The sequence below is a fragment of the Hibiscus syriacus genome, unplaced genomic scaffold (assembly GCF_006381635.1).
Source record: "Hibiscus syriacus cultivar Baekdansim isolate YM2019G1 unplaced genomic scaffold, ASM638163v2 tig00111427_pilon, whole genome shotgun sequence".
Classification (NCBI taxonomy): Eukaryota; Viridiplantae; Streptophyta; class Magnoliopsida; order Malvales; family Malvaceae; genus Hibiscus; species Hibiscus syriacus.
Window position 1 is genome coordinate 324,763 of NW_024063088.1, and position 14,253 is coordinate 339,015.

At 35.0% G+C, this 14,253-nt stretch overlaps 1 protein-coding gene across 1 annotated transcript; it reads right to left on the bottom strand.

The window, feature by feature from the left end:
• Window positions 1-12,706: 12,706 nt before the first annotated feature.
• Window positions 12,707-13,855, bottom strand: LOC120163097 (21 kDa protein-like). Its single transcript, XM_039173108.1, has 2 exons — window positions 13,396-13,855; window positions 12,707-13,075 (listed from the first exon to the last, which is right to left on the bottom strand). The coding sequence occupies exons 1-2, from the start codon at window positions 13,822-13,824 to the stop codon at window positions 12,707-12,709; spliced, it is 798 nt and encodes a 265-aa protein (XP_039029039.1). The 5' UTR covers window positions 13,825-13,855.
• Between the last annotated feature and the right edge of the window lie 398 nt (window positions 13,856-14,253).

Below are 14,253 nucleotides of genomic sequence, written 5' to 3' on the forward strand. Positions count from 1 at the left end.
CACTTGATCATTTATTTCCAGGGTTACCTCTGGATATCAGTGTAGTAACCTATGCCATAAAGCTGAAGAACCATTTGATCAACTTGTATCTTTGTGTCTTCTTTGTCTCATGAAAGTCTCAGAAGAAATGTTTCATTTATGGAACTCTTGTCGTAGTCAGAACTATGACCTTGATGCCCCATTATTGTCTTTGATAACATCGGCTTTCTTCATCTAGACTTGTGTAGAAATCCAATAAAGCTTTCATCTTTGAAAAGAGAATCTATCATCTTTGAATAATGTAGATGTAGATATGTCAAACTTAGCAGACATTAATTAGGATAGCAACGTCTGTTCTGATTTGACTCTCGAAGCACATTACAAGGAGGATTTATCCTAATTCCTTGGACCATATCATGTCAACATATCATGTCAAGATGCTTAACAACAATATGTCGTTCCACCTCAGTTTGCTTCACTAGTTTCTTGTTAAAATTTTAGCTCTTTTTCTCATGGAAAGAAATCTTCATCATATCTCACTTCTAACCTTAGGGTCGGAGAAGACATACTTTATCTTGAATTAAAAATAAAAACCATATAATCAAAACATTGGTTCAACATCAGAATAACTGGTTCGTATTTGACAACACATGCATCATCTCATGTGGTTTTTGCTCAGATTTCTGGTCAGAGAAGCTCTTTCATAGTGTTCAAAACTTTTGTATGATGTCACAAGACCACTTGAAAACAAATCTCGCTGGGAATACGAGTGATACATTGGCATGACCAAAAACTTGGTCAAATTCACAAAATATGCTAATGCTGAATTGAATAAAAGATACCAACTTATCTTGATATCATCTCGGGCAAGGGTGATATTGATCACGTTTTCTTTCATAATGAGTATTGTAGGACGTAGAAACAAATCCTCTATAGGAGCCATGTACAGAAAGAGGTTCATGGGAATTCTTACTGTTGGAGATGAAATGCACATGATAAACCAAATAGATGAAAACTCAGTTCATTCTGACTGGTAATGATAACCCCAGTAACAACGGGAATAAGGATAAAATTCAAACAAGAACTGATGTGTAAATAAGCTTCTTAACCCCAACAGTATGGTTGAAACTAACTTCCAGGAATCTCAAAGAAATATTTCCAATCATTATCGACACACATAATACAACATTCAAAGCCGAGATTTTGAGGAACTGAACCCTAGATCGAATGGTCTGCCTTGGGACCATCTTTATTCATGCAACCGTGATGTAGCTTAACAAAGAACATGTTATCATGTGACACATGGTTAAGAAGATTGGGAATTTGAAATCATACTTGCTGAGTAAATATTTGTTCAACAATAGAACCCTAATGCAACTATTTGATGAACGAAGCAATTATGTATAGTCAGCTCGACTGCCACTGCTTCTCCAACATTGGCTAATACAAACATTCAAAATATATCAATATTCCTGATTCTGATTGAAATGGGCTTTCAGTATGCCCCAACATTGGCTAATACAAACATTCAAAATACATCAATATTCCTGATTCTGATTGAAATGGGCTTTCAGCATGCCCCATCATTTGCTTTTTGTTAATCTGAGCCTTCAAAATGCCCCACATGGATATGTCTGAATTAGGCCTTCAAAATGCCCTTAACCTTCAACCTTCTAAACTGTAAGGCTTACTTTCAATGTTTGTTTGATTTCAATATCATGATCCCCACGAGGTTAAATTTTGACAATGTACTATTGTGGGTACTTGCGGCTTTATCCGTGCCTCAAATCTGTTTATCTTGAATACTCTCATTCTGATGTCACTAAATAGCAGTTGTCAAGTAACTTGAGGAATTCTCTTCATGTTATCATAAACTTAAGAAGTAATCAATCATTTTGATGAAAATGTCTGAGATATGTGTCTCTTCTGAATGAGGTGCCTATTTTTTGGATCTGAAGGGATATAGTCAGAAAAAGTGGTATAAATCGCTTGGTAATTCATTCTAGGATGACACAGTGAACCTTGTTTTCATTTAAGGCTATTTCTGGAATATACTTTTCCCTGATTATGAAGCGATCTTTCAGGATGATTTCACAGATATTGATAGTTCTTCAGATACCGAGGAAATCCTGAATTCTTATTCTGATGAGGAGAATAAACTGTTATACTTGACAAAAATGGGGTACTCAGAGGTTGAGGCTTTAATAGATGTGGTCTGAATTCAACAATTACAGAGTTGACAGATTTTATATGTGCTGCTCAAATGGCTAAGGCTGCTGACGCACTTCTTCCGGTAGAAGATAGAAAACCATTATGTAATGACCCCAATTACAAGAAAAGACGAAACTCGGGCTATGATTTTTGAAAAAGGAAGAACCAGAGGAAGCTTGAAAAGAAGCTTCTTAATGAAGACTATCATGTAGTTCATCTTCTAAATCCAATGATTGGTTTTAGGGTTCCTACCGAACCAGATCATAAAAGATGCTATTAGGCCTCCTTATTTCTATTACGAGAACGTGACACTTGCTATAGTTAGTGTTTGGACCAAAATGTCATGGTACTTATACAATGTAGAGCCAGAATTTGTAGATTCGAATTATTTTTGTACTGTTGCACGGAAAAGAGGCTATATTCATAATTTGCCAATTGAGAACAGATTTCCCCTTATTCTACTTCCTCCACGCACCATACATGATGCTTTTCCATTGAGAAAAAATGGTGGCCTTCCTTCGAGTGTCCAGAAGTATGTTCTTGTTGAATGCCGAAAATGGAATCTGCTATGGGTTAGAAAGAATAAAGTTGTTCCACTTAAACCTGATGAGGTGGAAATGCTTCTAGGTTTCCCTTAAAAACCATACATGAGGAGGAGGATCTACTAGAGACATGTTCCCCGGTGGTATAATTGTTATATCTCTTTTCTCTGGGATCAATGATGCAGAGGTTGCCTTCTACTGTCTCATCATACTTTTGAAAGCATATGTGCAAGAACTAAATGGTGATCGGTTCGAGCAATTGATGAGTAGATTTGACGGATTTGACCTTGTTGTCGATGGCATCCCGTGTAACAACCTTATTGGAAGCAATAAATATCATAGGGATGAACTAGAAGATTTTTTTTGGAGTCTTTTCTTGCAATGGCTGCTACAATGACTACCTCTTCTGCTGCTTCAAGATACACACCTACATATCCCACTCTTCCCGAACCATGGAAAGGTTTACTTGATAGTAAAATGGTTATCTCTACTTTTGGAATCCTATAACCAATATTACCCCACATGAAAGGTCTACAAGTGTAGAATCTATTCCAATGTCTTATTCTGTGCCTATAAGTTTTCAATTTCAAGTTCACAATCTTCTGAATGATATAATGGATATAATCCTGACAAGGAAAATGATCGACATTGAAGAAACAACAATGATGTACAAGACTTGAGCCAGTATCACAATATAACCAGAGTGCAAGTAGTGGACTTGTTCATTCCCATAATACACCCTAATGGGACTTATGGCTCTATGATGTAATCTTTGATAAGTTGCTAATAATGTCATAGGAGAGTGTTACAAGTTCAATTCTCCAGAATTTCTGGCTTATTGGACCACTTGCTTTCAATAAAGTGAAATGATTCATCATTCTTGTCTCGTTTTTTCTACAATAGAGGTAGAATAAACAACTTGCTTCAAGGACCTTCCTCATTTGAGACTGTCTTGTTTGAAAATGTTTTTTTCTCCTTTCTTTATCAAAGAATGAAAGAATTTTGTAAAATATTGCCTATTACAGGTTCACAATAGAATCAAATCATAAACATGAGTTTAATGAATATCAAATAAATCAACTACACTTTTAAATCAAAAAATCATAGTCATATGGCAAGTGTCAAAATTATTGACTGATTTAGGGCTTAGGTTGATTATGGTAAAGTAAGGTCTATCAGGTTGATCCAGAATATATGTCTTCTTTGAGCTTCCACTATCTTGAAGGAAGGGTTGTTATGCTCATCTCATAGTGATATTTCTTGGTTCCAAAATATCAGGAACGTCTTAGGGATGTGCGGTGCTTCATCAAGAGCTTAAGATCATCTCTTGTGTCGTTGTTGCACCATTCAATATTTGAGCTGCCTTTTCAAGTTTTCAACTTGAATCCTCCTTTGGTTCCAAGGTGTTATTTAAAAATTTACATCTTGAATCCCCTTTTATCATTTTTCATATCATGCATTAAAGATTTAGAAAAAAAGTTTTTGCAAATAAAAATCAATCATGAGCGGTGGAATGAAATCTGAAGATAGTATCTTTCATATAGAAATCTATGTATGATTAGAATGGACTTTTCAGGTACGTAACGTAGGCTAAGTCCCATGGTTATGAAAGAAAGGGATAAAAAGGCTCAAACAAGTGTTTTAAGGGTAATTAAACCAAGGATCAATTCATTTTGATGCCTTCAATCTTGTCTTGCTTGACTCGAATATGCTTTGCTGGGGATCTTTCCATAAGATTCATTCATCTCCAGCATTTCTTGTGCTTCTTGTTGAATATGAATTTTTGAACTTATTGCACTTGATCAACCTTGTAGCTTGAGGCTCAATAAGTCACCTATCTTGACTCAATTTTTCCCTTTTTTCTTTTTTTTCTTTTTCACTCTTTTCACTTTTTTCACTTTTTTCACTTTTTTCACTTTTTGTTGAATGAGAATATGACTCCAATTATTTTGAGAACCTCCTTTTCCTCTTGCATTTTAGAAATTCTTTCGTTATTCTTGAATGGATTGATCTTCAAATACTTTGTATTTGATCTACCTTGTAGTTCAAAACTCTCTTTATTTCATGAAGATTTGCCTTCGTAATTGACAATCTTTATCCCTGTGAGCAGATATCCTTCTTCTTGCCCCCTAATGTGGAGGGTGATCCTTGGTTAGGGTTGAATCAGAAAAAAATATTATATGCTTAAAAGGGGACAACAAGGGATATATATATTCATATATTTGAAAGGATAAATGAAATAATGTCGTTCGTTATCTCATACACAGAAGCCTTTGTAAAAAGAGGTATCCCCAGAGGGATGAATATTCAAGATTAATCTTTATGAAAACAATGTAATTAATGCATGATATATTTATCTAAATCAATATTTTCCTTCTTCTTTGGGTATGCCCCGATCAATCGAAATTATCTTTGATAAGTTGATCCATGATGCCTCATCTCGTCTCTTCTTGCAGGAAGATTTACGGATAATTTGGAAGTTTGGTTCTTTCGAGGTCTTTTGGTTTCACTGGTAAAATGATGATTTTGTATTTGGAAGGAAAAAGGTATGACTTTTGAAGTCATGTGTATGGTGTAAGGTTATAAACCAATCAATTCTACCCAATAAGGTAAACATCTGGATTTGTTGTCTCAAAAATAGGTAGAGACATGACTTCAGAGTCTCAAATAAATGTATGGTCAAGATTTGGTTTTAGTAAGGATCAAGTTGGTTACTTTTGTATTTCTGGCTTTGGACGGGATATGAAAGATATAATTTTACCACTTGCCAAAGATCTATAATTCTTGAAAAAGAATATTTAATCTACTTAATATTCAAAAAATTCAAGATCAAAATTTAATTCCTTGCTCATAACCATAAAAGCAACACAAGTTTATTTATTGCACAAACGGCGGAGAAAGGAACAAAAAACATGTTTAAATAAGATGCTGAAAATAGATAGTACTACAGTGGTAGATAATAACTTCCACTTGTTTATTTAGCTTGCATCTATCATTCCTCGAATGTTGGGTGTGTACTTGGCTCAAGATTTTCATCTTTATTTGCCCCCCATTTCTTGATCATTTCTTGTGTCAAGACTCCCTTGTCAACGAGTGTCTCTATTTCTTTTAACAGTGACCAACAATTCCCTGTTGAATGCCCAGATACTCCCAAGTGAAAATTACAAAAACTATTTTGATCATAGCAATGGGCATAAGGCTTTGGTGACACTTTCACCAATCTTGGTGTAATGTATTGGCCTTTAACCAAATGAGGGTACAAATCTGAGATAGATTCTTGAAACACCTTCAAAGTTTTTCTCGCTTGAGAGATTATCACTTTCCTTGATCGTTCTGAACGACTAAATGCTCTCATGTGAGCGAGGGGTGTTAGGATTTTCGGAAGCTCGAAACGACAACCGGAACGATTTGCAAAGAGGGGTTGGAATGGTTTTGTGTTTAGGGAGTAAGGAGATTGAAAGATAGAGAATTGCACAGCGATTTATAGTGGTTCGACTTTCTCAATCAAAGTCTACGTCCACTACCTTAGCTCCTCACCAAGGATTTTCCAACAAATTCACTAATTTGTTCTTTCTTTTGAGGATAAAGAGTAACCTTACAAACTCCCTAGTTTTTCCGGGCTAAACTAGAACCTTTCCCTAGCTTTTACACGGGATTAGCTAGAACCTTTCCCCTTTACAATAGGATAAAAGATGTAAACAAGAAAACCTCTCTAAGGTAGGTGTTTACAAGATTGAGCTCACAAGAACAAAATATATACAAGAGAAAGATGAAATAAGAATGAAAAATTCTTCTCTTGTGTTTGATTGCTTGGATACTTGTTCTATATTATTTCTTCAAGTGTCCTTAGCTTGTATTTATAGCTTGGAATTTGTTTGAGTCATATCTAGCCGTTGGGGATGTTTTGGAGCTGTTTGGGAATGATTTTTCTGCAAAAATAGACTGCCCAGAATGGGGGGAATCGGTACCCCTTCATAGGGAATCGATACCCCTTCATAATAGTCAAATATTATGATCGTTGGGCTGATGAACAGTGAGGGAATCGGTACCCCTTGGGGGGAATCGGTTCCCCTTTTACATACTGGAATTTTTGAGCCTCGGGTTACTGTTCAAACAGTGCTTTACTGTTCAAATAGTAATTTACTATTTGAACAGTACCCCGAGGCTCAAAAATTCCAGTATGTAAAAGGGGAACCGATTCCCTCCAAGGGGGTACCGATTCCCTCACTGTTCATCAGCCCAACGGTCATAATATTTGAATATTATGAAGGGGTATCGATTCCCTATGAAGGGGTACCGATTCCCCCCATTCTGGGCAGCCTATTTTTGCAGAAAAATCATTCCCAAACGGCTCCAAAACATCCCCAACGGCTAGATATGACTTCAAACACATTCCAAGCTATAAATACAAGCTAAAGACACTTGAAGAAATATAGAACAACTATCCAAGCAATCAAACACAAGAGAAGAATTTTTATTCTTATTTCATCTTTGTCTTGTATATATTTTGTTCTTGTGAGCTCAATTTTGTAAACACCTACCTTAGAGAGGTTTTCTTGTTTACATTTCTTATCCTTTTGTAAAGGGGAAAAGTTCTAGCTTAGCCCGTGTAAAAGCTAGGGAAAGGTTCTAGTTTAGCCCGAAAAAACTAGGGAGTTTGTAAGGTTACTCTTTATCCTCAAAAGAAAGAACAAATTAGTGAATTTGTTGGAAAATCCTTGGTGAGGAGCTAAAGTAGTGGACGTAGACTTTGATTGAGAAAGTCGAACCACTATAAATCGCTGTGCAATTCTCTATTTTTCAATCTCCTTACTCCCTAAACACAAAACCGTTCCGACCCCTCTTTGCAAACCGTTCCGGTTGTCGATTCGAGCTTCTGAAAATCCTAACAAGGGGGTTCTGGATGTTCATTTCAGCTACATCTGGATAGTATTAACTTGACTCCTTAGTTTCCCCTTCCCTTATTGGTTTTCAAAAAATCTGATATAGGTATCTGAGGTGTCTTCTGGTTTATATCTGCCTCATTCTTTCTTAGACCTATGGGCCAATCTCGAGTTACCTCTATGAGAGCCTTTTGATTTCTTTTCCCATTTTCTTGCAGCCAATATTCTTCGCAGGATTTGGTCACATTAGTCTCTGTTGAGGCAATGATTTCTGAGTATTGAATCTTAACCTCTTCTTTTACCTTGCTTTTTTTAATTGCTTGCTCTAAAGGATCTTGGAAATTTCCTTCAAGCTTACCAGGAACCTTAGCTGAACAATTTGGAATTCCAGTCTGATTTATCCAAGAAACCTCCTTATAGGTCCAATTCTCATTTGAAGACCACTGTGATTGAACAAGTCGTGGAGTAGTTAATCTGGCTGAGAGCATTTTTTGATGTGATTTTTCTCTCGAACAGTGGAAGAGAGGTAATTGAAAACCCTGCACTTTCTTTTTCTTCTTGATCACTCTATAAGGTTTGGCACCATATTTAACTGAATAAGGCCTTACTGTATTAACCTTAGCTTCTTTCTCGACTTATGTATTGTCAGAGCCTCTTATCTTTCCATTCTTGATAGCCATTTTGATCATTTCTCCACTCACGATGATGTTAGAGAAATTATTAGGGATAACCCCTATCATGTGATTAATATAGGGAAATTTTAATGTACTGATGAACAAAGTAGTGAACTTTCATTTAGTCAATGGTGGATGCACTTGAGAAGCAATGTCCTTCCATCATTGTGAATATTATCGAAAACTTTCATTGCACTTCATATTCATGTTTTGCAATATTGTTCGATTAGGGTCCATATCAGTCATGTGCTTGTATTGACCTAAAAAAGCTTGAGCTAAGTCTTTCCAAGAACGTATTTGAGTACGTTTTAGCTGATTATACCATTTGGATGCAGACCCCGATAAATTATCTTGGAAACAGTGGATCAACAACTTTTCATTCTCCAAATAGCCAGTCATACGATGACAGTACATAGTGATATGATATGAAGGGCCTGTGGTCCCATAATACTTTTCAAAATCTGGAACTTTGAAATTTGGTGAGAGAACTAATTCGAGGACCAAACTCAGCTCTTTGGCGTCAAACCCATAAAATGACTCAACTGTATCTCTAGAAGCAACACAAAATTCGTTTGGCTTCAACCCAGAAGCAGTAGGACAAACAGCGGGGAATGATGCTCCAACTTGATATTGTGAGTTCTTAACAGTGAAATAAACTGGTGATTGAATTTCCTGGTGTACAGAGGTGTGCTCAGGAATGTGAACAGGTGTAACACCCAAAGGATTTGTGGGGTTTTCAACAAGACTCTTTTAAGTGGTCTGGTGCTTCCAAATCATTTCTTTCATATTGTTCAGTAGATCGATATAAGAATTTGCGATATTAGCTTCAACTTGTGCTAACTTTCTCCTCAATTCTTCCTGCCTCTCTTTTTACTCTATCTCAAATTTGGCTAGCTTATCCTCAATTTCTTTAGACATTTTTCTTGTATCGTGCTAAGTGTTCTTGCTACAAGGAAGAACCAATATCACTTCGGTTGAAATCCTTATTTTAATGAATAAATGTTTTCATATATGATGTAAGTTTATAGATGTAACTGTGCAAATATGCAAATGCATAAAATGTGAATGTAGAAAAAATAAAAATTGTGCAATAGAAAAGCAAACAAGAAATGCAAAATGAAAATGCAAAGATGCAAAATGCAAATGCATGTATGAAAAGGTGTTACTCAAGAGTGATCATCTTATAACAGATTTCATTGAACACAAAAGTTTCTATGCTTCAAACAAAACTTTACATATAGGGGACAACTTTTAGTTCTATCTTCAACAAAACTTTTCATATAGGGGATAACTTTCCCATTTTCTTCTCTAAAGCCAAGTTAGTCTATTAGCTTATGGGCCATATTGCTTGTCTGGACTGCGGCTTCTTCCATGACATTCTTTTTTTCCTTCATCTTCTGTGTCACTTCTCGGAGTTGCTCGTTTTCCATTGTAAGAGAACCTTTCTGTCCAAAAAGTTCTTGGACAAGATCTTCATATATGTTGCAGTTCTTTTTCAGTTTGGTGACCCCTGTTATCCACTCGTCTGGAGTGTTTCCTATGCCAGTTTTTTGAAAGGCTTGACTGATATTTTGGAAATCTTCATGCATGATTTCCACTTCTGTGCTCAATTTCTTGTTTTGATCCTTCAAATAACATACTTGAGCTTCATAAAACCCTCATCTACTCTACGTGTCCCGACTGATACTCTTACCGTAGACTGTTTTTGGTATCAATCTGGCAGGATCTTTGTGTAATACTTTTGGTATTAATATAACAAGATCTCTATGTACATTGCTCGCTTCTATCCTCGGAGTTTCCTTAGGATGTCTTTCCTTGGCCACATCATATTTTGTTTGATCATAAAACTTTTTGTCCATTTATGATTTCTTTCCAATTTGATGAACAGTCTTTCAAGTCAACACCTTTTGGTTATGCCATGATCATGTAATGAAAACAAAAGAAATCAATATAAACAAGGTAAAGCAAAATAACATGTATGAAAAATAAAAATAAGAATGGAAAAAATAAATTGGTCAGTACCAATTAATGGGAAGAAAAGAAATTATATCTATCACGGTATTTAATATATCCTAACCTCATGCTTTCTAGTTCCATGCTTTGTTTGGAAAACAATTAAACTAACCGCATGATTACTAGTTCACATGCATTTATTTAGGAAAAAAATAAAATAAATTAAAAGCTAAAGCTTATTTCTCCTTTGTGTAAACCTATGGGCAGAGGTTAAGTACTGTCTTAGATCAGGAGAATTTCTAAGGTTTATTATATGCAGGGTTTCAGTTCTAAGAGTAAAGGTACCCGAATTGTCCTTGTTAGTGCCCCCTTGGGCTGCCAACCCTCAATCCTAGTCCACTACAGACTTAAGTGGATTGAGTTCAATTCGAGGGGACACATTTCTCTATGCCTGACATGAAGAATAAATTCCCACGAAGATATAGAGCATATGAACCCCGAAAGCTACTTACTAGGTCTGACACGGAGAATAAATTCTCACGAAGACGTCGCTTTCACTCCACTTAAAAGGGACAAGCTTGATTATAAAGCTTATGTTATGCAATGCACGTGTTGTGTGTGAGGAGAAATATTCAAACCTTTGACAAACAAATAAATAATGAAATTTAACTTGAAAATAAAAACACTAATAGTAGATATTATGAAAATAATAAGTATATATAAAATTTTGAAAAGAAAGAATTATAAATTAAATATATCAATTTTTAATTTCTATTTAATAGAGACAATTTATAATTAATTTCAAAGCTTGACCAGGTCCCCAGTGGAGTCGCCAAGCTGTCGTAACCGGTTTTCGCCCGGGCATGAATTTTTACTTGGCGGGAAAATTAAAATGAATAAATAAATGATTTTGATTTAAAATAAAATATTTTGGGAGTCGCCATTGACACTTTGGGTTAGGTAGGTCAAATACCTAAAAATAATCTTTTAAAAGAGTTTTTAAGAAAACATCAACTAAATGATAAATTGATCCGCGTTTAACCAAAAATTCATTATTTTTAGAAATAAAAAGGGATTCGTGGTCGATTACGTTTAAGGAAGGATTAGCACCCCTATAACGCTCAAAATTGGTACTTATTAATTATAACTTGTCTCTATTATTGGAAATTTAAAATTTCAAAAATATATTTAATTTATAATACTGATATTTCAAATTTGTTAATATAATTTTAAAAATATATTAATATATATATATATCTTTATTTTTATAAATAAGATATTTATTTACTTAGAAATATCAGATAAGGACTTCTAGGTTCTTTAAGACAGCCAATTTCTCAAAATTAAAAAAATAATAAATATTAATAAAACATTTATCTAAAAATAATTTAAAAATAGATTAATATATAAAAGTAAGATATTTATTTATTTAAAAATATCAGAAAATGGACATTCAGTTGCTTTAAGACTGTCATTTCTTAATATTGAAAAATAAATATATATTAAAATATGATTATTTTAATAAAAATTAATTTATAAAATTAAATTTATAAATAGGATTTTAATAGAAAATTAGAATAAATAAATATTATATATTTATATTTATATGACTTGAGATAATAATAATGAAAATAATAATTTAAACATATATAAAAAATAATAATAAAACAAAATAAAATTATAATAATAATAATAATCAAAATAAAAATAAAAAAATTAAAAGTAATAATATTAAATTGAAAATTATTAAAAATTTAGGGCCAAAAATGAAAATTAATGATTAAAATGTAACAAATTAAAATTAAAAGCTCTAATTCAAAGTATTATGAAATATAATAAATAACACTGTAATGTAACCATAATATTTAACACGAGACTAAAAAAAAATATCAAAATTATAAGGGACTGAATGAGTATTTACCCTAAATATTATATAAATAAAGTTAATGACTAAATTATAACTAAATAAAATTCGATTACACAATTAATATATGCAAAAATCTGATCCGGGTGACCAAAATAGAGTTTTATAAAATAAAAAGGACTACGCACATGGTTTGCTCATTCCCCAAATTACACATATGCCCCTCACAAAAACTACGTCGTTTTGGTGAGGGTATAAATACCCTTTAAACGGCCTTTTAGGCCAATTTTTTTTCATTTTATATTTTCCTTTCTCTCTCTAACAGAGAGAAACTCCCTGGCTTCTCTCTACATTTCTCACGCCGGAGAGTAACTGATCCCGGCCGGCCACCGAATTTCGGCTCTGATCCCCGCCACGGTGGCCGAAATTTGGAAAAATAGCCTAAACCAAACCTCTATTTCCCCTAAACCCAATTCTAGTTTTTTTGTCTCTTAAAACTCTTTCAATAGACGTAGATCTAAACAAAAACAAAAGGTTTACCTCGGTTTACACAAAATTTTCCGGCGTCGTTTGGTCTCTCCGGGGTAAGTTCGTCTTTCCTTAATTTTTCCTTCGGTTTTTCTCTTCTTGTTTGCTGTTGGTGTTGCTGTTGTTGTTGTGGTCGTTGTTTGTGTTTTTTTTTCTCGTCGTTTCTTGCTTTCTGTTCTCTTGGGTTGCTCTCTGTTCTCTTCCTTTCGTAGGTTTGGTGGTTTTATAACCACCACCGAGCTTGCCTTGGACCGGATAATAGAGCTCTTGGTGGTGAGTCACCAAACTATGTGGTGACTCACCATAAGGCATTGACATGGGTGGCCATCTGGAGACTTCGGCAGCAGTAGCTGGAGGAGTGTCGGCACCAGCTGGACGAGGCACTTGACAGAGGCGGCGTTGCGTGGACGTTCTGGAAGCATCAGTAGCGGCGACGTGGCCCTAGGGTATCATACCCTAAGGTTTTCATCTGGTGCATTGGTGGCCGTTGGATCTCTCCAGATCCAACGATAAGGAGTAGCTGGCGGCTGAGGCATGAGATGAAATCCTAGTTGGGTTTAGGGTTTCCCTTGGGCTCCTGGATCTGGGTTGTAAAATGGGCTTCGGTTTGATGGGCTCTATTTTTTGGGCATGTTTTTTATAATAATATTAATAATAATAATAATAATAATATAATAAAATAATAATAATAATAGTAAAATAATAATAATATTAATAAAAATAAAAAACAAATGGATAAAAAATTAGTATCTTCACATAACCCACGTCTCCAAGTTACTGACGTACCACAAGAAATCTTGACCCTTGGCTTGCCCCATGTGCTTCAGCTCTTGCACCGATTTGCTCAGCCTGTCCACCCCTTCACTCATCTCTTCCATACAATCTTTGATTGCTTCGTATTCCCTCTTCTTAAGCCCCTTGAATTTCTTCATTTTGGAGACGAATGCCTGTGTGGCCCTAGCCCTGTCCAGGCTCACCGACAGGGCTGTCTGAGCCAGTTGCCGTGGGCTCTGCTGGATGGAAGGAGCAGACGCAGCCAGAGACTGAATGCAAAGGGCTGGGTATTTAGTGGTACTACATGAAGCCTTGACGAAACTCGAGGCACGAGAGGTTGCAGCGACTGGAGATCTGGCCTCACAACTGGTGTATACAAGGGAAAGCAAGAGCAGAATAAAGGAATATATTGCCATTTTTTTTTCTTGAGGAGCTTTGGAAATTTCAGACTTGTTACGAAAGGGGAGTGGCAGTGTTTTATATATTTATAGAGGGTCGGGGAAACTATATTGGATTTAAGCATGTGATAAAAAAAAGGGGTAAAATACACAAATGATCCTCTGAGTACAGGATACTATTGTATTGAGTTCTCTAATTATTAAAAATTAAAAAATGATCTTCTGACTATAGGAAATTGCTTTGTTGAGTCCCTCAAACTAATATTTTCTGTTAAAAATTTAACGGTAGTCTGAGCTAGACATTAACATATGAACTAAAATATGATAAAATTTGATCTCATAATCTCAAATGACTATCATATCTCAATCAGCATGTTAACATCCAACTTAGTTGATCGTTAATTTTTTAACAAAAAATGACGAGTTTAGAATATAATGAATAGTCAA

Bases quoted from the DNA above. Each gene is read 5' to 3' on its own strand.
- LOC120163097 (XM_039173108.1), bottom strand. From the start codon at position 13,824: ATGGCAATATATTCCTTTATTCTGCTCTTGCTTTCCCTTGTATACACC. The intron at 13,076-13,395 runs GTTATGTGAAGA...ATGATACCCTAG, and splicing joins TCAGTAACTTGGAGACGTGG to GGCCACGTCGCCGCTACTGA.